Below are 23,997 nucleotides of genomic sequence, written 5' to 3' on the forward strand. Positions count from 1 at the left end.
ATGCAGCAAGAATGGCCTTTGTTTTGCTGTAACATACTTAGCAGTATGTATTTCAACAGGGTCACAGAATGGCTTGGGTTGGAAAGGACCTTAAAGGTCATACAGTTCCAACATCCCTGTTGCAGGCAAGGACACCTTCCACTAGACCAGGTTGCTCAGGGCCCTGTTCAATCTGACTCAAATCATGATGAGAGCAACATAAATCTTAATGGTGACAACAGGCACATTTTCAGATTATTCTTTCATTTTAGGGAAAGTCTTGAAGTTGAGTAAGTGCAGGCCCCTAAAACCTGACCTGATATAGGTGCTTCAGAGCTGGAACTTTCTAACTGTGCGGCTCCAATTTCAGGCATGGGGCAAAATGTTAAGTAGCAGCAAATTGAGACAGCTTCCTAATACTGGTTTTGTTATTACAACTGCATCAAAGTGCAGCTTGGCGTGAATGTCAAATGTCATTGCCCCAATTACAAAACAACACATATACAATTCTTATACATGGTATTGAGTCATAAAAAGAAAAAACCAGACAGAATGTTTGAATAAAAACAAAAGAGTTTCCAAACTACACATTGCAAACAACACAGCTTTTTCTCTATTTTATATTCCTTTGTTCTCACTCATGCTGTTCACATGCTACATCCAGGTATAGAAGAAAAAGCAGTAGCTTCTTTGTATTAATATTTATTACAGATGTTTGTCAATCAGAAATATCTATTGTAAAAATCTTGTAATGCAGTACTTGCTTTTCTGTCATGCTTCATTCCCTTTCAAAGCACCACGTTTAAGGTTGGCAGGGCAAAAACACTGGCTTTTCCCACATCCCTTCTTTGTTTCTGCTGGCAGTTCAAGGAGAACAGAGACAGTTTGCGGCTGCTCATACAATCTCTACAGAAAACCTGGACCCCAGCCACATTCAGAATTTACATGCAGCTGTTTCACCATGTACATGATGCCTATCTCATATGATCTAGGCCAAAGTCACTGAAATCACTGTCCAGTGACCTCTGCGGATTTTTGATCAGGCTTCTCATGGCTTGTAAACAGTGCTGCCTCTGCTAAGAGGTGTCAGGGAGTGAAGTTTTAACCTGTGCTGCAGGTTTTTCCTGCCAAATTCAGCTATGACCTTGAAAACACAAAATTGTAAGCACAGGGACCTTTTTTTGGTTGCTGCAAGAACCTGTACACCCTGGATTTGTTGGCCAGGGTAGGAGAAACACCCAAGAATACCCACCTAAGCAGCAGAGAGAACGCCTCCCTGCCAGAGCTAAAAAAACTGAAAAACACTGCCATCTCAGAGCTTTCTGGCTCTCTGCTGGGATGGGGCAAAGTACAAGGAATAAAATGAAGCCAGATGAGGAGAAGCTGGGCAGTGGCTCGTGTTGGGGCTGCTGGGATGTGCTGCTGGGCACGTCCCAGTGTGAGGTGGTGGTGGCAGCAGTAGTACTTACTTCGTTGATGCTGATCTCGGCCTCCACATACTGGAGCCCCTTCTGGAGGATGGAGATGAGTGCGGCAGGTGGCACTAGTGTTCCGTTGATGTTGGACTGGCTGATGTGGCTCTCGATACCGAAGGTAAAGGCCGAGTGGGAGAAACCTGAGAGCAGGAAAAGGAAGCCATGATATGAAATCTAAATGCACCAGTCAGATACACCTTCACGGTCTAAAAATAATTCTGTACTGAGATCTAAGAGACGCTGTCGTGTAAGCAGAAGGGTGTGGGCTGGCTGCTTGGAGCCCTGGGGCTCAACCTGAGCCACCCTGAACACCCATCCCCCCTGCACATATAGGGGAAGGCATATAGAAATGGAAATGCCTGCAGAGAGAAACAACTGCACTAACCGAAACAAAACCCCCCAAAACACGTGAACACCAGCAATAGATACAAGGGCTGGTCCAGCTAAAAAAAGTGCCTCAAATCTCCATTTCCTTTGCTGAATTTCAGTGTTGGGTGTTTGCTGAAGATGCACACTTATATCCCCACCAGCATGCAAGCTGTATAAAATCAAGGCATAGATGCAGCTGACACAGGGGAGCTGTTCCCTTATACCAGGGAAGAGATTTCAAATCCTCTGCTCATTTACTGCTTAGTACAATATGATGGGCAGAGCAATGCTGTTAAAATGTGAAACCACGAAAAGGCCACCCGTGTAAACTTATTTTCTGTATATGAACAGCAATAGCAAAAGTAATTAACTGGGATCTGCCACACGGCAAACGACAAGCCAGTGAAGTGGCCTGTACTTCCGCCAGAAGTCTTTCTCTTCCCTGTTTAATTTTTGTCATTGTCTGAGTAAGTAAATGGCAATGAAGGTGACAGCACTGAAAATTAAAGAATTTTGGCAGATGAATTTTAAAGAGTGCTGCCTTAAATTCTGGCTAAAGCTGCTCAGAACTGTTTCTGGGTATGGAGGCGAGCACTGCAGAGAGACTGTACAGAGGGGCAGCTGCAGGCGGGGGGAGGGGGAACAGGATGTAGATATAACTGTAGGAACCCATTTATCATCACACTGTCTCCAGGGCATTAATCTAACATTAAAAGCCTTGGGGAAACCACCCATGCACTGTCTCAAACAGGAAGAGCCCTTATGGTCTCCACAACTAGACAAGAAAAAACAAAACAAAACAAACAAACCCCCCTTAAAAAAAAAAAAAGGCAAAAAAAAAAAAAAAAAGCCGCTTTCAAATGAAAATACTTCCGTTAAATATAGCTGTGCCTCTTCCCCTTGTCAACACTAGTTTCATTTATAGTTTTGTCCGTTAAGGGATTTCCCCTATATCACTGCAATGTCCAATTGTGTGCAGGCTGGGGATGTGATTTTGGGCTCGCATGACAGTAGTGCTTTCTTTCTCTCTTTTCAAGATGCTTTTTCCAGCTAGCTCAATTATTAACACAGATAGCTAGCAAAAACAGGCTGAGAAACTGAATGCCTCCCACATTTGAAACCAAGGTATGTATTTCTCTGATTCTTCCCTTCCCCCTACACATTTTATTTTGCTGCTGCTTTTCTTTTTTTTCCTGCTAACGGCTTCCACGCTCTCCCCTCCCAACCCTAATTTCCTTTCCTGGCACTCTCCCAGCTTTGGGGGATGCTTGGGATGCTTTGGACACTTTTTAGGAAATGGCAGGTCCACCTATGAACAGAATTCCATAGGATTACAAGGCATAAAAAAAAGGACAGATAAAAAAACCCACTGAAAAACTGCAGTATCATTTATGTAATCCATAGTCCAGTTTCTTATTCTATATTGCTCTTTATGTCTTGGTCTAGTTTATGAGCTGCTGGACCTCTTGCTGCGAAATAGACTGTAAGATCTACAGGGCAGTGTTCTTCCCTGGTTATTAATTTTGTAGGACATCTAAGCACATTACTGAGAACCACAATGAGGAAGAAATCAAGCACTGAGCATACACAGCCTGCAACTGAGATGTGTAGGGCCTAATCACTGAAATCTCTATGTATTCCTATAAACACATGGCATAAAACTAACCAGAATTAGAGAATCAGATCCCTCTTTATTTATATTTATGTGTATTTGAATTAATCAACAATGGTAACGCAACTTTCTTGAAACAGAAAATGAACTTAAAAATACTTGACAGATAATTTGGGAAATCTACGTAAAAATGAGAAAATTGAGCTGTTATCCAAGAGTACTAAACGTGACTGCTAAAAAACCCAGCAGCTAGTTTGCAAGTCAACAGCTCAGAAAATTGTAACATGGTCTCTAATTAAAACAACAGGTGGATGGCATAAAAATGGCAACCAAACATGGAGGGAAAAAGTAAAAAAGTGGAAAAGCATGACTGCGGACCTATGGCAGACATAATCTTAAATATGATGTTTTACATCTCATTAGTGCATTTTGTATCTTACAGGCTTTTTAGCTGGCTGCTGGCATATCTCATATCCCCCCATCTTTGCCAGGAGACAGATGATTGTGCACACAGCTAAACCTCTTTGTTCAGTCCTGATCCCCAGAGAGCAACACATCTCACCTCATAGCATGTGAGAGAAGAAACTTCCCAGTACAAAACTCAGTTGTGTTTTTGCAATGAAACTTGTTAGCTTACTGTTTCTCTGGATGCTGAGAAATTATTACCAAAGCACCTGTTAGATGAGGAAACACAAAACTCCTGGTACACTGTCATTGAGGAGCAATCTCACTCACACACCTCCAGCAGCTGTGAGAAACTTTCCTAAGATTTTATCAGACAAGATCTGATTAACAAAAATCAATGGAGCAAAACTGTTTAAGTGGGTGCTGCTGGACACCGTGCTCCTCACCTCTCTTGAAAAAATCCACCCACATACAACTGTAGTTTAAAAAAACCCCAAACCCAACCGAAACATGCCAACCAGTTCTCCTACAGATAGCTAATTCTCTCCTGATATCTTGTATTACCACAGCAGTTATATAAGACTCATATGAAAATAGACTGGTTTTAAAACTACTTCACACAGTTCTCAATGAAGCTGTACCTACATCAAGTTTCTGGTAACACTGAAGAATCACCTGAGCTTTACTTTTATAGTTACCAGATGTCATCAGTTCTCTTCAGGGCTCTGCATTCAAATACGCTAAATTACATAGCAAAGTTGCAGCTCCATAATTCAGTCTTATGAAAAGGTGATTTCTATTAAACAAAGGCAATTTTAAAAAATTGTTAGCTTGTTAACTTGGCCCTCCTTTAAGATCATGAAACTACACTGGGGACACAAAGCCAAGACACAAGCACCACCCCCACTTCCAGTCTGTCAAGGCAGTTGGGGAGCGTGAGCAGAGACAGAAGGTGCTCTGCAAGTGGGGATCTGAAGGAAGGATGTGGTGGGGATGATGTGAAATTACAGTAGACACAAACTGAAAATGCCGTGGCAGCAGTGAAATGAATGAAAGTTGCAAATCCGTGTCGGTACGCATTCTTTCTCATAAATTCTGTCACTCTGATGACTGCAATAACCACTCTATAAAACAATAATTTCTGTTCGAATAGCACCAGTAAACAAAATCTTAGTGCAATAAACCCTTTGAAGACACATGCAGTGAGACTGTGAGGTTTTAAGGTTAAAAGCATGAACACAAAGGGCTGAAGAGGAGAAAGCATTGCCACACACTGAACAAGTTTCATAGCAGTGAACCAGTTGCTTTTGCCATGGCATGACTAGTGCCCTAAATGGTATCTTTCAGCAGACTTTAGAGAATGGCTTCCAGGTTTTTTCTGCCTCAAAAAAGACGGGAAAACGGAATTATCAAGCTATGCATCACCTGCAAATTAACTATCATACATGAAAAATATACCCAAATGAGCAATGCAGATGATCTTGGTATGAATGGAGGTGAATTATCAACTGTGGAACAGTTGGCCTTGAAGTATTTTATAGAGCATAAAAGCAGAGAGGAAATAATGAATGCAGAGAACAATTACTTAAATGCCCCCCCTCCCCCCCGCCCCCCCCCCCAGCCCCAGTCTCAGAAAATTGTTACACAAGTCAAAAACAGACTGGAAAACTGACTGAAATTCCTAATCGAGAGATTCCCACACTTTTTTTGTACTGACAGTGGTAACAGGTCCCGGTTCTGTGCCATATCTTTTCCCACACTGAGGTGTCTGTATATACTCTCAGTGGTACATACACAGCCATTTGGGAATTCTTGCCCTAGGCAGTGCCAAAAAATGCATATGTAGGACTATGTTTTGCAAAATTTCACTGATAGGTTTTGCTATAACTGCAAAAACGGAGACGATGGAGGGTTTTTCCTTTGGCTGCTCCTTTTTCAGTTAAAAATGGCTTCTTTGAAGCCTTTGAAGCTAGATTTGTCATTGATCATAAAATGACAAGGTTTTATTTAATGAACATAATGATGCCTGTTGCGTGCTTGTTTGATCTGAAGGCTACATAGTTTTAATTGTTTACAATATGCCTGGCTCACATCAGAAATGCCTGTCAAGAGTAGGTGTAGAAAAGGCAACTGGGGAGCCACACAGCCCAGTGAATGACTTTTCTTCTCCAGAGATGTGTCTCACCTCTTTTGGGAGCAAAGCATGCCTCTTTTAGACTCACAGCTAGGGTGACACGGAGTATTCTCCATGCTGGCTCATCTGGCACTCACAGCTCCAACTAAAATTGACATCTATCAAGTGTTCCTTTATTTCTCAACCTCTTTAGCACCACAAAAAGCCTGTCTTTGTAAAACTGCAACCTCGAATTGTAGCAGCTACAGTACTTACTGCTGTATTTGTACAGGTGAGGGGAATGACAAAGAGGGGTCTGTGGAAGCAACGACTTTTGAACTGTTTCAGTTTTTGCTGGTTACTTTGGGGATGCCTTGATAAGCAATAGAGAAGTGATCAGTTGAACAAAGTTTTCTGGTTCTGAGCTAAGTGGACTTAGTTTTATCTGGTTAACCTAAATAGTTTGCTGTAAAAATAATTTTTAAAACTCAGGTGTTCTTCAGTTATTTGCAAATTACTCAGTTCAGTTACGCACACTGTAAGATCCTTCCCTGAGACCTTTGCTACTGTACAATTGAAACAAAGAATAAAGAATTATGAACATCAAATTGCCTTTTAAACACACCTTGGGCATCTTGATGATGAACAGCCTCCATCCCAACACTGAGTGCAAGTAGCAAGCCATTCCTACAAATCCTTGTATAACTAACGCCCAGTGTGGCCCTCTTTTCTGGAAAATAGTGAGATTTCAAATGGAGATCTGTTTCATTCCCTTCAATAAATTTTCCTATTTCTTTAACTCAAGCAGTCCAGATTAAGGTTTGCATATACAAAGATCTTAAGTTCGATTTCTGGAAATCACTTAATTAATGATGTTATTACTTTAAAAGAAAGAGAGAAGAAAAACAAAAGAAAAGGAATAAACTATCTGACAAATTGTTGTTTGCTCCAACAATTTAACTATCTCCACATGGAAATAACCAGCACTTTAATTGATTTCTCTGACATTGTGTTGTCTTTTTTGAAGTTTCCAATAAATGCTCCTCTAATCCTCACCTCTGAAGTAACACAGTATTCCCCTTCAAAGTATTTGGCAGGTAGAGGAGACAAAAATGAGCAAAGCTTTAGAAATTAATAAAACTACTGGCTCAGCAGAATCAACCTGCAGTTGCTATAATGGAATCCACCAGCAATTTCAACTTTTCTGGCTGCACAAGTGCCTGTTTTCTTTAAGGTAAGTCTTGCATCTGGCACTACCTCTGATATACAAGAATGGAAGGCCTGTAAGAGCTGGTTACAGATACACAGGCTGCAGGGCAAAAATAATTAAATATATATATATATATATATATATGGCTGCAAGGGGGAAAGAAAGTCATCTTTATGACCATAAATGGGTATATGGGCAAAATTCCTGGGAGATTCAGACACATCAAGTAGAAACATTCCAGTGCATCATGAGTCAAAAGAAAATCACGCGCAGGAGGAGCAGACGTCCACACACAATCCCATCAGCTGCTTTCCCGTGTTTACCAAACCCAAGTAACTCCAAAGCTGCCTGCACAACTGCCTGCCAAAGAAACCAGATCCAAGCAGTGGAAAAACATTCATCCCAAATTTGACGTCTGGGTCCTGGGAGTGCCATGTAAGCAAGAAGGGCAGAGTAGTGCAATGGGGTGTCCTGAAATAAATAAGAGCCCCATCACAGCAGTTAAAAAAAAGTCCACAAAACCTCCCGGTGAAATATGACCATGAACAAAATAATTTCCTCCAAAAGCAAATGATGTACAAACAATACAGTCAATGTTAAATGAAGACTTCTGTAGGTCTACATTTATCAGTGTAGAGAAGCAAGCCACATGTATCATGAAGGGCAGATTTGAATGCAATTTCTGTATGCAAAACCAGACGGAAACAACTTAAGTCAGAGCAACTGTATTTTCTTAATTCAGGGCCTAGCACATGCTAATCTAGTTCCTGAGGCAAGTAATGTAATTTCTTGCCATTGCCTGAGAGAATAATACAGTGATGCTCTTCACTGTACTTGACTGTAGCTGCCATCTTAGCCTAGTATTTTCTCCTCTATATGATGCACTGAGTGAGAACTGAAAATGCAACATGGACCCCTATCCTTGCTTATCCTTAGATTTTTGTCTAAGCTGAATTATGTATCCATAAAAATATGGTCATAAACTCTCAGTGTACATATATGCAAAGGCTTCACAAAAAAGACAACTCATTTCTTTGAAATATGTTTGGTCACAATAAGTGTCTGATGCCTTAAGCCACTGGTACTTACAATTACGAAAAATAACAGTGAACAAGAATCCTATGCCAGATCGTGTTTATTATTCACAGCAGACTGAGATTCTTTTCTTAGCTGAGGTTTTTGTTTCTCGGTAATACATCCTAGAGTACCTCTCTGGCTTTGGCAGTGTCTGCTTATTTCAAGACTTACCTTTGCAATTACATAAAGGGCTTAACAAGGACATGCATTAGCAATTTAAAATAGAGAACTGTAGTTGAAATATATTTTTAGAAAAATCAGCTGAACAATAGAGCTTGCACATTTGTTTCAAGATTAGGATTGCTAAATGATTAAAATTATTTCCAGAACCCTGGGAAATGTGTTCGGTATTACAAGCTCTTTCACAGTCACTGGGAAATAGAAAGAAAGGATTCCTAGCTGTAGGTAAAATTACAGTATGTCTAGTTACCCAAAGTTTTGTAGAAGTGATTATTCACTAATATTAAATGTTATGCCCTTTTTTCTTGGATATTGGACCCGTTCACCTTCTGCCAAGAATTCAGAGTAAATGTCTGCTACCCAAAATTATTTTATTACGTGCCAAAGAATGTTTTTGGCAGGTATTTTTTTTCTTTTTCGTGCGGGAAGGTATGTTGGAAAAGATTAATACAACTTGGAAATGATCTTTTGATGAGTGGTACTTGGCACTCACTGTTTAAGCCTTTCTGAGGGCTGCAAATTAACAAAGAGAGAAATACGATACAGACAGAAAACAGAGCACAAGCAATGGAAAGAGGAACTTATAAAAATCTCTTGAAAACAAGGTCTGAAATAATCCCCTTTTTCACTCTGTGTAAATGAGAATGACAATTGCAAATAAATATCAATACAGGTCTAGCAATTTATTGCAACTATGGGCAAAGTTTGAAACAGCTTACGAAGGCTACAAGGATGCAAATAATCTTTTCCTTCTGAATTAATGGGATGCTATTATCTTTTAGCCTTGTCTGTGCAACCAAACATCCAAAGAAAGAGACATGCATAATTTTAAGGATCATGTGTACAGAACAGACCTTCACAGTCCTATATACTTTCCTTAAGCTACGTTCTTCTCTCTGTTCTAACATGCACCTCTAAGTGGTGACAAGTAGGACACCAAGCTGACACTCAGGAGACATCCAGGAACATAACACCAGGAAGGTTTCTGTGGATGGTGACTACAAAGGGAGCTCTAACACAGGTTGGGTGTCAGGAGGGGTGGTCTGTAAGCACAGTGGCTGTGCAGGAAGATCATTCTCAGCACAGAGGTTATTAGCAAATCTTGCAAAGCTCCACAGGGCCTGGAGACTCAAACTGAAAAGCAATAAAGTGAGAAATGTGTAGGACTGCACTGGTTTTACCAGCAAAGTCATCTTGACCTTTAGACATCTGTCTTCTACCCAACATGCTATTTTTTTAATACCCTAAAAATACTGTGTTTTTGCAAGCTTTAAAAAACAGGACATGAAGTGATCAGAACCAAAATTTGTGCCATGGAATAAATTTGTAAAAGTGTAATTGTTTATGTTTGTATATCTTAAAAATCACTGTGTTTGCTCAGTCCAAGATCCAACACTGTACGGCAACTTTCAGGCCAAAGAAAAATTGAAATAGCCAAGTTTAGAAAACTGTGGAGAGACCTAGAGGGAAATATGAGGTAAGCAGGCTTCTGCAAATGGCAAAACCCCAAAATACTCAGTGTATTTCTTTCCTTCATATGAACTGCACCAATAATGAAACAGGGTAAATAGAAAGAAATTTTCAAACAGACCTCTTGAACTGCACCACAGAACATTTGAAAATATTGTTTATACATTTGTATATAAAGAGATATCTGGTCACAGAAGTCACAAGCCTGTCTATATAAAACCATAAAAATGGGTCTCATACAGCCTATTAAATTCTTTTGAAAATTTACCAGAACTAAGTAGGACAAACCCAAAAACCTCTTTACCTGTAAAAATATTTTTTCCTCATAACCAGAGAATTTGGATTTTGTGAAGCCAACCATCAAATACTGCTAGTATATAATCATTGCTCTATGAAAAAAGTGCTTAATTTGGTTTTTGACTTGCACAGGTGGTCACTTCATCCTTTCCAAGATCTGTAGCTTTGTTAAGTTTAAATAAAAATGCTTTGGGAACTGCAGCCCAACAAAGCTTGTTGCCTTCTAATGTTGACCCTGATTTTCTTAAAATGTATTTATTGTTTAAAAAGAGAATAAATCTTTACTAGTGGAGACAGAAACTGTGCATAATAATACAGTTCTTCTTTTGGAAATGGATTTGTCTTTTCAGCATAATCCATTCTCAAACAATGAAGAGTAATTTCAAATTCAGTCAGGCCTACTGTTTCTGGAATCATACAGTCACTACCTTCCCAGTTTAAAAGAAATAAAGAAAATTAGAGGAGATATTAAAAAAAAAGGACTCGTGGTTTATCAAAATCCCCTATATACCCTTTTGATAATACACTATTTTACTACAAAAATATTATGCTGGAGGCATTATATATTATTATATGTTATATGAAATATGTGTTGTTACAGATGCTTTCATGTCATATAGGCACATTCATCCTGAGGTGACTTTCATGAAATACTTTGATTTAAAGCAAACCATTTTTTGGGCCAAATTTCTTAAGTGCTCCTATCCAATGGTCACTTTAACACGTACTGCGCTCCCAGAACAACACTGTGGCCTGATTTATCTAAAATAATTCATGAAAACTCTTGTGACTTTTGGTTCTCTGCTTCTTGGCTAGTTCTGTAGCAAACTTTCAATAAATCAGAGATCTGGATCAAAACCTGAAGTTATTTTATTTTAATGGAGTAGGCGGGCTCTAGAAAGGATAATGCATCACACAAATAGGAAGGACTGCATGCCCACAAATCAGGTCTGTGCTAAACCATGAGAATTAAAAATAGAGTTTGTTTTGCTCCAAAGTCTCACAATTGTACAGCTGAAAAGCTGAAAGGATCCCAGCCTTCAGTTTTAACACCGGTTCCTGAAAAATACAGTTAGCATCTAATTCATCTTGCTTTTAGGGATATATATTTACCTATAAATTCATAAACAGTACTCTGAAATAATTGAAAAAGAATGTTAAATATTGTCCCAGTACCCATGTAATACTTTTTCACTCAGAAGATTTCAATACATTTTAGGACTATAAACATTCAACATCTGCTTTGAGGTAGCGTTCACAGTATTAACTTTGCTTTCAAACAGGAAAATTGAGGGACAGAAACTTTAGGGTGAGGTATAAACACCCAGTTTTTATGTATGCCCTTGAAAAATGTACCACTTTATTTATTCAGTAATACCTGGTTAGCACCCAGTTAGACCAGCACAGAAGTAGCTGTGCAAAGGGAAAGTCAGAAGTGCCCTTACTCTGGTGCAGCTGAGGCTGGTCTGTGAGCTACAGCCACTCTGTGCTGCAGGCAGGACACACGAGGCCCAAGAGACTCATGTCGACACAAATAATGCAGCCACAGATTGTTACTGAATCAACACTAAAATGTGTGTTTTATCTTTGCCTGGCAGGCTGTCATTTCAAGGGTGCATTTTTCCCTCAGCAAACAAAAGGTCTGTCTCCATCATCCCTGCCTTTAGAGCACAGCTGAGTACAGAGCCTTGGGAACACTGCAGGGACTGCCCTGCAGACCTTTCTGGACAGGTTGTTTAAAGGATCTTTGAGGCTCTCCGGCATTGAGCAGGAGGCTGGACTACTTGAAAATGAGCCAGCATTGTGCCCTTGCAGCACAGAAAGCCAAGAGCATCCTGAGCTGTACCACAAAAAGCCTTGCCAAAAGGTCAGTGGAGGGGATCCTCGCCCTCTACTCAGCACTCTGAGACAGGCCTGGAGCACCATATCCAGGTCTGGGCTCCACAGTATGAGAGAGGCAGGGATGCACTGGAGAGAGCCCAGTGAAAGACCACAAAGATAATCAATGGACTGGTGCATCTGCCATACAAGGAGAGACTGAGAGAGCTGGGACTGCTCAGCCTGGAGAAGACCTTATCCATGTGCAAAAATACCTGAGGGAGATGCAAAGAGGATGGACACTTTTTCCAGGGATGCCCTGTGATAGAAGTCAATCGGCACAAAATCAAACACGTGACATTCCACTGAAACAAAATAAACCATTTTTTACAGTGGGATTGATAAAAGTATTGGAACTGTCTGTCCAGTGAGGTTGTGGACTCTCAACCCTAAGGAGATATTCAAAACCCAACCAGACACAGCTCTGGGCAAGCTGCTGCAGCTGACCCTGCTGTGAGCTGGGGAGATGGATTAGACGATCTCCAATGGTCCCTGCCAACCTGAACTATTCTCTGATTCTGTCATCTCCTGAGATACTATCCAGACTAAGCTCTCCTACGATCCTAATGAGCGAAATTGCAAGAAAACACAAAAAGCAGCAAAAGAAAAATCATTATCCAGTCACTCTGCCATCAGTTCACACTATTGCTTTTACTGCCACTCCGGACAATTGCCTTTATGGACCAAGTGATTCATTCTTCTAATGAATTATTCTTCAAGGTATAAATTTTAATAATTTAAGAAAAAAACATGCACTGTACATTCTTCTACCTCGCAGCAGTCTTCCTACACAAAGGAAGCAGTTAGCTTTGAAGCAAATTTAGCTGACCTATATATGCCAATCTTTTATGCTTTGCTTAATCTGAATTATTTTCAACATGCACGTCTCTCGTCTGTGACTCAGGGACTCTGTGGCATACACAGTTGTTCAAAAAACACTCTAAACATACCTCATGCAGGCAAAGTATGGACTTCAGAGAAAAATGACACAGGCTTATGTAAGTAAAGACTGTTGCATCAGGCACCAACTCAAAAGAACAGAATACCCATCTTCAGTCATTCCCTACTGCCTGAGAACTTATGCAAGCAAACTGTGATATTTACATTTTATGTAAAATTTCTACGTTGAAAAAGAGAATTATTCAATAAAAAGGTAGTTTCCTTCAAATTTTGTTGCTTCCTTTCCAAAAAATTGTGAATGTCATTGGGAAAAATGTAATTTAGTACTATTCCAACTATTAGTATTTTGTTTCATCACAAGGATGAAATCCCAGAAACATCATCATATCCACATTTTGGATCCTCTCATAATTTCCAAAGGCAAAATGACAGCAAAATGACAGCAAAATGCCTTGTATGTGGTTTACAGAGAAGGCCCATTCTTGCAAATGCCTAACTACAAAGGGTATTGCAATTCACAGAAACCCTTTGCTCTATGCCCTTGAATCAATGCTTAAAACCTGAGAGAATTTTTTTTTCTAAGAAAACAGGGAAAATCTGTCAACTATGAACCAGGCAGACCAATGTGCCGCTATAATCTTGAATTTATAGAGGGGAAAAAACCTTTTTTATTAGCTATCTTCATTTTTATGGTTGGGAAGAAAACAAATGAAAACTCTAAAATAAAATGGTAAATTATCCCAAGACAGCAGCTAAAAATGTCATTGACATCTTTTTTAGCAAAGGCATCTAGCTACTATTTTTATTGTCTTAGATGTGGTACAGATTGTACGTGATGCAGATTATACACTGGGTAACAGTTTTCAAGGGTGTGTCATAAAATATGGAAAATTCAAATCAAAAAGTAAAAATTTGAGTAAAAATGGAAACTTACACAATCTTAACTCTAACCAGTCATTGCAAGACATTCATTACAATAAATGTTCTCCTAGAGAACAGAGTAAGCCACAGGCAACTAGGGAACTGATTTTCAGACAAGAATTCTAGACTGCAGCACGCATATAAATGCTAGAGAAGGAACACTGTTAAATGATCAATGCATCAAAAATACCCAATTTGAAAAAGCTTTAATAACTGAATTGACATGTTGGGCTGGGTAGGGAAGGTAATTTATTGTAGCATTTGGAGTGATGATAGGATTTGCACTCACAACAGATGGCAACACATTTTAGATTAAAAATTATGTGAGAGATTTGATTTCCCTTGGTTTTGCCATCCTCCCTCAACTCTTAGAAATTTCCTTGGGATCCTTATTACTCCTCATTGCATTGTACTGCTCTTTCATTCCAGAAGACAGATAATTATCTGTTTCTCTTTTGGAAAAAAATGGAACAGGAAAACTCTACATTATGAATTCTGTATTTTTTTTTTTTTCAGAAACTGAAGAAACCCAATAGAAGGTCTGTGTCAGCAATGAAGATGGCTGCTAGCAAAAGTATGCTTCTCAGGTGTTTGAAAATGTGCAAAGTTAATACAATTAATATTACTATATTAATATTATGTTAGTATTAATATTATCTACTATCAGTTGTAATTAACATAATTTGGATGCCAGAACCATGGCTACTTTGGTACAGCTTGTTTCCCTTTCATCAATGTACCCGTTTTGTTGATATAACTCCACCACTGGAGTCTTTTGTGTGCCCCTATCCTCACACTGGTTCTACACTCTCAGTGTAGATGTACCTAAATGGGGCCGTCACCATTTCATTTGAAGGTAGCCTCTGTATCAAGATATGTACAAATAAATAGAACTTGACCTTAAGAAGTTTGACTTTTGAGATAAACAATGCTTGAAAGGCCTCAGCACTTTTAGGAATGACCCCTTTAAATCGTGCACCAAAAAAGTTTGTAATAAAAAAAGAGAAAACTAGACATTGCAAGACTTGACTTTGGATAGGAAGAGATAACCTTGAACTGAAAACAAACACTCGTTCTCTTTGTATCTCAAGAAAGAGGCATTCATGGTCTTACTGTAGAAGTGGTTAACACCTAGTCACCTTAGTGGTGAAATTCCTATGGCATTAAGCCATGGAGCATAAATGCAAATTATGATAGACTGCTTTGATTTTCTGGGCATAGATAAGCACTGAGACAGTCACCTGTGTGAAGAGGCAACTATTTACTTATTTTAATACAGCTAAACATTTAGAGCCTTAAATTGTCAAAGTCCCGTCCTGTAAGGGAGGGATTTGACTGCACTGCCTCTGGACCAGTCATCTTCTCCAGCCTGCTCCTCCAGCAGCAGGCAACTCAAAGCCATCTCCCTGGTTGTACTTCTTTCTGTTAAACGCCATGATCAGTTAGAGTAACTCACCAAATGCCACAACTTACTATTTCATTCCATCTGCAGATGTACTTGGTAATCATTTTATATTTCCTTCCAGGTAACCAATAAAGCTGTTGAGCAGCATTATGCCAGGAAGAGATTACTGTGAGTTATTACTGGAAGTAACCCTTGAGATGAATACTCCCCAGCTACAATCACTTTTCAGATGTTTCTGTTATCCCATTTTTAATCCATTTGGTAACTCTGGATTACACTGATTTTACTCACTGTTATTTCATTTTGGTTTTAAGCTCCATGTCAACAAGACAAAATAAATGTCATAAAGTAGTCTAAGTTTATTAATGTCAGCCATCTCTGTCAACTTCATTTCTGATCTTGGAAAAAGCAGCATCAAGTATGTTTGACAAGATCTATTATCCATAAAAACTTGCTGGCTGGAATTTGGTATGATGTCATCTCTTTAGATTTGTTGGAGATATTTAGTCTTGGCCTTCCAATGATTGTCCTTGACCTATAGTTACCTGGATCATCTTGTTTAACCTTTAAAAATTCTGGCACAACATTTGCTTTTTCCAGTTCACTGAAACTCTCCTCAGTATGCCAAGATTTGTTAAAAAGCAACAATAATGGTTTAGACAGTTCAACTCTATTAATACTCTCCTGTGCAAGGTTTCTGGTCTGACAGAAAATTAAGGAGGAAATATATAGTTACTGAATTTCACTTCTAACTTCAAGTTTACAAGTGCTGAACTCTTACTAGAATCACCTGCCATCATTTTCATAATGAAGTGTAGAGCCACCTTCAGCATCTTTGCTACAATGCTTCAAAGAATCTCAAGTGTTTCTCTACCTTGAAAATGCAAAATACATAAAATATTATAGAGACATTTTGCTTTTTATATACTTATTCTGCCATATGTATCTCCTTTGTTATTTCTCTCTTCCTCCCACCATTTGCCTACATTTTATGGGAAAGCCTGGAAAGTTTTACACGATGAGATTAAAGAAGAGATAACTGAAAAAAAAAAAAAGTGAACTTATGTACGATCTTGTAAACAACATTCATGGTTGTGTCTGATAAAATTTTTAGAAGCTTTGGGTTCAGCTAATATTAACAAATAATCAGTGTAGTAAGCCTGTTTTTGGCAAACTTCTTAAAACTGTAGCAGTTTGAACTCAGACTGTATTTAAACATTAGCCCTTTAAATCTGGCCTGCATTATTTCTGAAGCTGTGGATTAAATATCTTTCATTTGCTGTTGCATCTTTTGGCATTTATAGTAGCAGGTGGGAAGCCAAAATGCTGTATAACGGTTTCTGCCTTATTCCCTTACTTCATCTGAAAATACAGATATAAAAATTTATTTGGAAAAAACAACGATGGCAGGAAAAAAAGTTCAAACTAAAAGTAAGAAACTAGCAGATTAGTGGACTCATTATCATTGGTTATAGCTCTATTTTGCTGAATGGAACTCCTAACACACTGCCAGGTATATCTACTATATCCATATCTAGCATCTAGATTTCAAGATGCTCAGTTTGAAGCATATTTAAATATTTCTTCAAATATTTGACCTCAATTTCCACTCTCTTATATGTGTAAAATACAACAGTGGAAATATGATGTTTTTGTGAATGTCTTCAGTATGTGTGGATTAAGTAAGAAAAAATTTTGACCCTCTAGATAAGAATGTAAGAGCAGTACAACTTGCCATTAAACATATAAATTTGCATTCAAAGTTCCCTGTGTAATGGCAAAAGTGATTGTTTGCACGTGGGAGATGTTACCTAGAGAAGTTTTTTTCTGATTTGGCTGATCCCACCATTCTTGATTGACTTTGTAAAGCCTCCTGAATCACTACACAACACTAACTCACCTTCTGATGTATCATGAGGAATAAAAAAGGGTTTTTCTCACATCAGCGAAAGCTACTGTATTAATACACTGTTATGCAGAATCTCCTACAACCAAACATAACAATGTAAAATAACTTCAGGATTCTTCATGCTTTGAGTACATCCATTGGTGCACTGCTCTAGCGTCTAAAAGCTCTTTTCAGTGTGGTACACAATGGCTTGTTTTTAAAAGTAAACTTCGTCTGGATGAAATTTTAGTTTTTGTTAGTTCGTCTTTTTCTTTCATCTGTTTGCACCAGATCTAGACAACTTTTTATAAGCTCCATTATTAGAGAATGTGAGACAACAGCTAATACAGACCAACTATGGACTCTCAAAGAACTGTTTTAAAAAACCAAACCCTAAAAAAGTATGATAAACCTTCTTATTTAAGTGGAAATTCTTTGCATAGCGATTCAGTTTCCTGGGATTGAAATAGTCTTGCAAGTGGAAGAAATAACTTAAAATAATTTATCTAATGAATACCAGTTAGAGTGACCAACAGAAGCAGGCTAAGGCAGCCTCTTCTAACTGCGGGGATTCTGATTCTCTGCACAAGCCATCTCTTGGGTCTTGAGGACTTATTCTAAAACTGGTTTCCAGTCTTCTGACATGATAACATCTATTTTCCACAGATTTTTTTTGTTTGTTTCAGTATGTGAAACATGAAATATTTTTAGTCAATTCTACTTTTACCAACACAAAACATAGGGTCAGTACCAAGTAAACTGGGATGCTGGTTACAAATCCTTTGTCAATGTTTCTCAGCTCCCCTATCATCCCTACAGTAACAGAATGTTTTCTATTAGCTAAGAGACTTTCTACTTCTTACAAAGAGTGAAAAGAAAACTACAGATATAAAATAACCCAAAATACAAGTTTCAATTTAATTTTTAAAAAAGATTTTAAAGCCCTGTGGTATTTTCCAATATGAAAACAGGTAGAAGTGGAAGTGGTATGGAGACAGAGCCATGATGACATTTGTACAGCTCAGTTTACATACATGATTACCCTAAGAATGATCTAAAACATCAGAAACTTGCACTCAAATTTCTCTTTAGAGCCAACATAAACCCAATGTAAACAATTTCAAGTAGCTAAGAAAAAAAGATACAACATATATGTGCTTTTTGCCTGTGCTGCCAAAAATTATTTTAGCTGATATAATGTAACTATGAAAGCATTTAACATAATGTTACTTACTTCTTGTTTTGCCTAACTGCAATGGGGTTTTTTTGTACCTGTGCATGTCTGCACTTTCATTATGTTCTAGACCAAAATTTCAAAGAAACAGGTGTTTGTGCAGGAAATATTAAGTCTATCGGTCTGAAATACTCAAGGCAACATTCCTAGAGCCATATCATGCAAAAAGACAATTTCCCCACTTCATTTATGACCAGAAGTTATGAAGAAAGACAAGGAATTTACCCGATTCCTGGAGATAGCGATACACCAAGAAATTCACTTCGTCACTGGTTATGCTCATCTTAGCCCAACCTCAATATGATGAGGTTCACGAGAAGTGTGATCCACGCTCTGTTCAAAGGGAGAGAAAAGAACAGGTTTTGTTTTATCTTAATTTACTATGAAATGTGTTATCAAAACAGAGGTGGGAATTGTTAAGGTACTTAAAGATGTAATAAAGTTATTAGAGCTATAATGTCCCAATGTGAGGCATTTGTTAAATATCGTGAATCAAGTATTCAGGCTGTAATGCACCTTTTAGTACAAATCAGGAGCAGTATTTAACATACATGAGAGAGTCAGAGGGAGAATTTTAAACATTGCAAGACTTTCCTAATGTCAACTCCTTTACTTGTATGGCTTTACTATAGATTCTTTGGAGACTCCTCTTTATTGTGTGAGCATTTTCAGAATTGCTGGCAATTACAGTCATGTATAACACACCAAATTATAATATTTTTGCAGCTCTGAATTTGTAATCCAGCTTTTTGTCCAGTTGTTCATACACTGAAGACAGATTCTTTCCTTACAAAACCATGTTATGCAATGAATGGGGCAGGAGGGGAAGAGAAAGAGAGAGAACAACATATACCTTGAGCCGAAAAGGAAGACAAATATCCTTGCATTATATAAAGCTGCAATGTTATAATATCTCTGTTGATTAATGCTGAGCAAGAATTGAACTCACATTTTTCATTTAAGTAATTGCAACCTCTAGGATGATGGTTTTACATTACTATTTTGGGCATATACTCTGGTAATAAAACCACTGGTTTTACATGATAAATTTGTTTTGAACGTTTTCCATTAAATCTTGATGATTCGTTCCTGTTTGGGAATTTGACTTAAGTAGTTTGGTTTTAACAGACCTAAGTACTTCTCAGACATAAACTCTGCAACTGTGTCAGCCACACCACACCTATAAGGATCACACAGAGCTTTGGCTGCACAGGCACACTCTGGGCTCTCACCGCGCGCTACAAACGAAAGGGCGCCGGTGTGTGCCGGGTGCTTTCATTTCCCATATGTCTCTTCTTGGCAAGTGGAAAGGTCGTCTTTGTTCATCAAAAACCTCTTCAGTAATTCCTGCTGCCTAAAGTAGCACCTGCTACTGCAGGCGATGGTGATCGACGATGCTTCCCCTGCTGGTGGTTGAAATCAGCAGGTCACTCATGACTGTAACAGATGTCTTTGCATATTTATGTAAATGGAGGTCTTTCGAACCCTGGTAAGCCTTTTATTAACCCAGGCTGTATTTCATCAATAGCTCAGATGCTGGTTTTCCATCTGAGACCATAGCTTGCAAGTTTGGCGGATATCTTCCTCAAATACTTGAGTCTTAAATGTTACAGTTTGAATTTCATGGAGAACAAGAAGAAACCAAATACTGAAAATCATTTGGTTTTCTTAAGGAAAATTTCATCTCCTTTGGAAAGGATGAATGCTTTCTTGCTAAGATTCTGGCTGAGGACAGCATCAGCTGTATCCAACATCCATTCCTGTCACACATGCCACGTACTGCCCTGGGAAGCCACTCAGTTTCTTTTCTCCTCAATCCCTCATCTGTAAAATGGGCTCAAACTTCTCTGCCATATGATCAGGAGACTGGAAGCGCTGATAGTGGTAAGGACTGAAGTTACCATGGCTGGCAACTGCAGGCAGTGAAAACATCATATCCAGTATAACTCTATACATGCCTCTTCCAGATAAACAAGCTTGGACCTGAATAATTAATAACCTCCTTTTTGCATAATCATTGCAATGAAGAACAAGATAGACATTCACAGCAGCAGTTAAGGCCATTTTCATCTCCAAGTGCTTAAAATACATCTGTATCATTGCTATGGCATGACAGTAATAAATCAAGAGAATTTGATAGCTGTGGGTTGAAAAAAAAACCCACACTTTTTAAAGCATTTTAAAAATAGATGCTTCAGAGTTTGGTGGTAGGAAAATTGGTAAAGATGAAACCGCTTACAAAAATTCAGTTTCAGCAATGACGTACTCTGTGGTAAGATGAACTTTATTAGGAAAAAAATAATCAAAAAAACTTCAAATGCCATATCTGGGTGCATCCTGAAAGCTTTAGACATTAACATGGTATTTCCCAGATACAGAGGGTTGCTTTGGGAAAGGGGAGGCAATGGAAAGGAAGAATGCTGGGTTTTGTTTGTTTTTCTAAAGATGGCTTTTCTTAAATAAATTTAAATCAGAGAAAATCAGTGTGATTGCAAAATAGTCTCCCAGTTCCGGAAAAAAACCTTTCTATAGCAGCTACCCTTGTATCAGAATCCCAAGCACATCCAGTAACAGTTGGATTTACAATGCATTTTCTCTGAAGGCAGTCATCAGGAATTACTTTGACACATGTGTCAGATCATATCTTTATACACACATTGTTACCATGCCACAAATAACCAGATGATCTCCACTCATATATTTAAGGTCTCTTCTCTCCCACAGATGCCAGTGTAGCAATCAGATACACAACTGTGAAGCTTTTACCCCTCCAAAGCAAGACACAGATTTTGGCTTTTACCCAGAAAAATCTATTCAATAGAAATTTGGCCTCCCACATTCAGTTTCATTAATGCTCCTTCTGATTCCCTTCCTCTCTGCAAATAAACAGTCCAAATAAAAGTAGCTAAAAAAGACGTGGTGGGGAGGAAAGGAACATCCCTATGTTTTGTGTATCTCCAAGACTGATTCACAAAGAACAAACAACTAGCCCCCTTCTCAATATATTTTTTAAATGTAGAAATGTAAACTTCTGTAGGAAATCACAGAAGCTTTCAGTCACCACTGTGATAGATTTATTTCTGCTAATTGATGGCCTTCTTTTGTTACTGACAACTGGTATTACCTAGATTAATAGTTTTTTAAAAGAAATGAAGTGCAGTTTACAAACAATACTGATGTGCCTTTGGAGACATTTCACATTTAAACCAGCAATAACATCTTAATTCTTCAAAATGTCAAGAGGATTAACAAAAAGCATTCAAACCTGTTTGAACTTTCCTTACTTGGAACACTTTTTCCTGCAGCCAATTACACATAATGGGAAGTTCTATTTACTTCAACGTCACTTTAAAAATTTGGCTTGTGATCCTGTAGATATTTAAGAATGCCCAAATGTGTGACCTGAGCCAATTAAGACTTCCCGAAGTATAATGGATGCAAAACATACAAACGCTGTCAGTGGATGGATGGGTTGTCAAGATCATTCAAAATTAATTGTAACACTTACTTTAAATAAACACTAAGCTCTTAGTTCTATCAGGACAGATTTGCAGAAATACTTCCCATATAGGGTTAAGAATCTGGGATATTACCTCAAATACCACCATTGTGCTTCTAGGGCTGCTTGTCTTTTGCTGAACCAAGTAGTTTACCTGGCGTCCACTGGCTCCAGTGAAGCTACAACTGCAGCACGCTGCCCTGAGCTCCAGGCAGCCAGGACAGTCTGCTTCCCAGAGTAACCACAGGACCTGATTTGGCTCTGTGCACCGACATACAACTGTTCTCAAACTGAACCTTCCTGGAGCACTGGGAATCCTGCTAATGGGCCATGCAAGTGGCTCTGGAGAAGGCACCCTCATGTATAACCGTAATTCAGCATAGTGATAGCCAGGTCAGCTAAGAATAGTTTATTTACATCCCATCATCCCCAGTCCTCAAAAGGATTGCTCTTCCTCTGCCAGACATATTTTAGCACTGCTGTCTTAAATAAAGGAGATCTAGCTGAAGAATCAAGCAAAAATGACCTCTGTAATTTTGAAACAGCATCTAAAGACTCAGCTCCTCTGCCTCTTTTCAAATGGTGAGCACTGGGTCCTCTAGGGTGATGTCCTGCCCTCCAGGCCAACTCCAGGGCAGGGGATGGCCAAGGTTATTTCAGGAAATGAGTTTACATTTGCTACTTGAACCAGCATGCCATCCATAGAGACCGGGAATTACCAGTCAATCTTCCCCTCAGGAAGGCGGAAACAGGTCAGACATTTAGGGAAAACACCTAAACTAAAACATAAACCTGAAACCTAAATAGCAACTCAGGCACTTCCCATTTGTGCATCCAGCCCTGCTGACAGAAATTTATCAGATAGCTGGTCTGGCCCTCATCTTACACCTTGAAAAATTCTGCAAGCTCCAGTCTGCTTTAACTGAGTGCTGAGCAGTTGCCAGCTTCTTGGGAGGGTTTTTTTTGGGGGGGTCATTGTGGTAAAATAAACACTATCCACTTCTTCCCTCATGCCTCCCTCACCTCCAAACCCTGGCTGAAACACACAGATTTTAATTTATCTCCTTCAGAGGCCAAAATATCTTTTCACAACTGAAATTTTAATGGTGACAACAACATTGTCATTAAAACAATAAGGAGGTGTGAAGAGAAATTGTGTATTTGCTTTTGGGAAGAAAAGGCAAAAAGCAGAGGTTCCATAAAAATGGAAACATTCCAGAAAGTTCAAACATTTAATGTTGTCAATTTGATGCCCTGCTGCATGGGAACCAGAGTTCACACACTTATGCTCTCATTTTCTCACCCAAGATGGATCTGTGCACCAAAGTGTATCTCTCAGGACCCAACACAGTCTCCCCATCTTAGAGAAGAGAAATGTGAACATAATTACTAAAACAGATTCTAGGAAGGCACTGTGACAGCGCAGCCAAATCAATGTGTTACTGTTTTGTATATGCTCCGTAGTTTAATGAAAAACATTTCCCAAAGCCAGAAGCCATTTCTCACAAAATGAGTCATTTAGGCAATCTCTATGTTTTCTGTTGAAAAATACTTTCATCAGAAACTTTCAATGAGCCCTTTGCTTCTGTATTTCTCGGCTGTGTCTTTACCATAGAGCCAGAACAGAGCCAGGAGCCAGCAGCTCTTCCCCAAAGGCTAACGAGCTCTGCTTGGCCCTCACCAGTGCATTCCTCAGTCTTGGCTTTTATAACAGCTGCCTCTTCTCATGGAGAAACTCCAACATACTGCTTTCTCAAAATGCCAAACCAAAGTTCTGGGAAGGAAAAGAGCACACTCTGCTTCTTCTTCTCTCACAGTCTCTCCTGCCATTTCATGAACCTAAAGAGCAAAACATCTTTTCTTCACTAGTATCCTGACAAGGGAATTGAGACCTTCACACTCCTGATTACACGGAAGGACGGTTCTTTCCTAACTCCACTCATGTCAGTGACCAAATTAACCTGTTCAAAATGCAGCTTGAGCAGACATGACTTCCTGATTCCTCCTTGTAAGGATGATCAAGACACCTTGCTTCAAAAAAAAACTGAATCTAAAACAAAAACAGTTGCCCGTTGTAGAGACCTT

The 23,997-nt window shown here is 38.9% G+C and overlaps 1 protein-coding gene and 1 long non-coding RNA gene across 3 annotated transcripts in view; one reads left to right on the forward strand and one right to left on the reverse strand.

Moving 5' to 3' along the window:
• The window catches only part of TBL1X (transducin beta like 1 X-linked), a 192,352-nt gene that overhangs the window by 35,668 nt on the left and 132,687 nt on the right, over window positions 1-23,997 (reverse strand). For both annotated transcript variants that reach the window (XM_083854404.1, XM_083854403.1), the window contains exons 4-5: window positions 18,639-18,746; window positions 1,449-1,594 (exon numbers count right to left, since the gene is read on the reverse strand). In XM_083854404.1, coding sequence (XP_083710530.1) covers window positions 1,449-1,594; window positions 18,639-18,696 — 204 coding nt within the window. In that variant the 5' untranslated portion in view covers window positions 18,697-18,746. The remainder of the gene's footprint in view (window positions 1-1,448; window positions 1,595-18,638; window positions 18,747-23,997) is intronic.
• On the forward strand, window positions 2,310-15,601 carry LOC310906518. Its single transcript, XR_014589413.1, has 3 exons — window positions 2,310-2,948; window positions 14,403-14,460; window positions 15,413-15,601. It is a non-coding gene; the product is annotated as an uncharacterized lncRNA (long non-coding RNA).

Source organism: Zosterops lateralis (assembly GCF_965231275.1).
Source record: "Zosterops lateralis genome assembly, chromosome: 2".
Lineage (NCBI taxonomy): Eukaryota > Metazoa > Chordata > Aves > Passeriformes > Zosteropidae > Zosterops > Zosterops lateralis.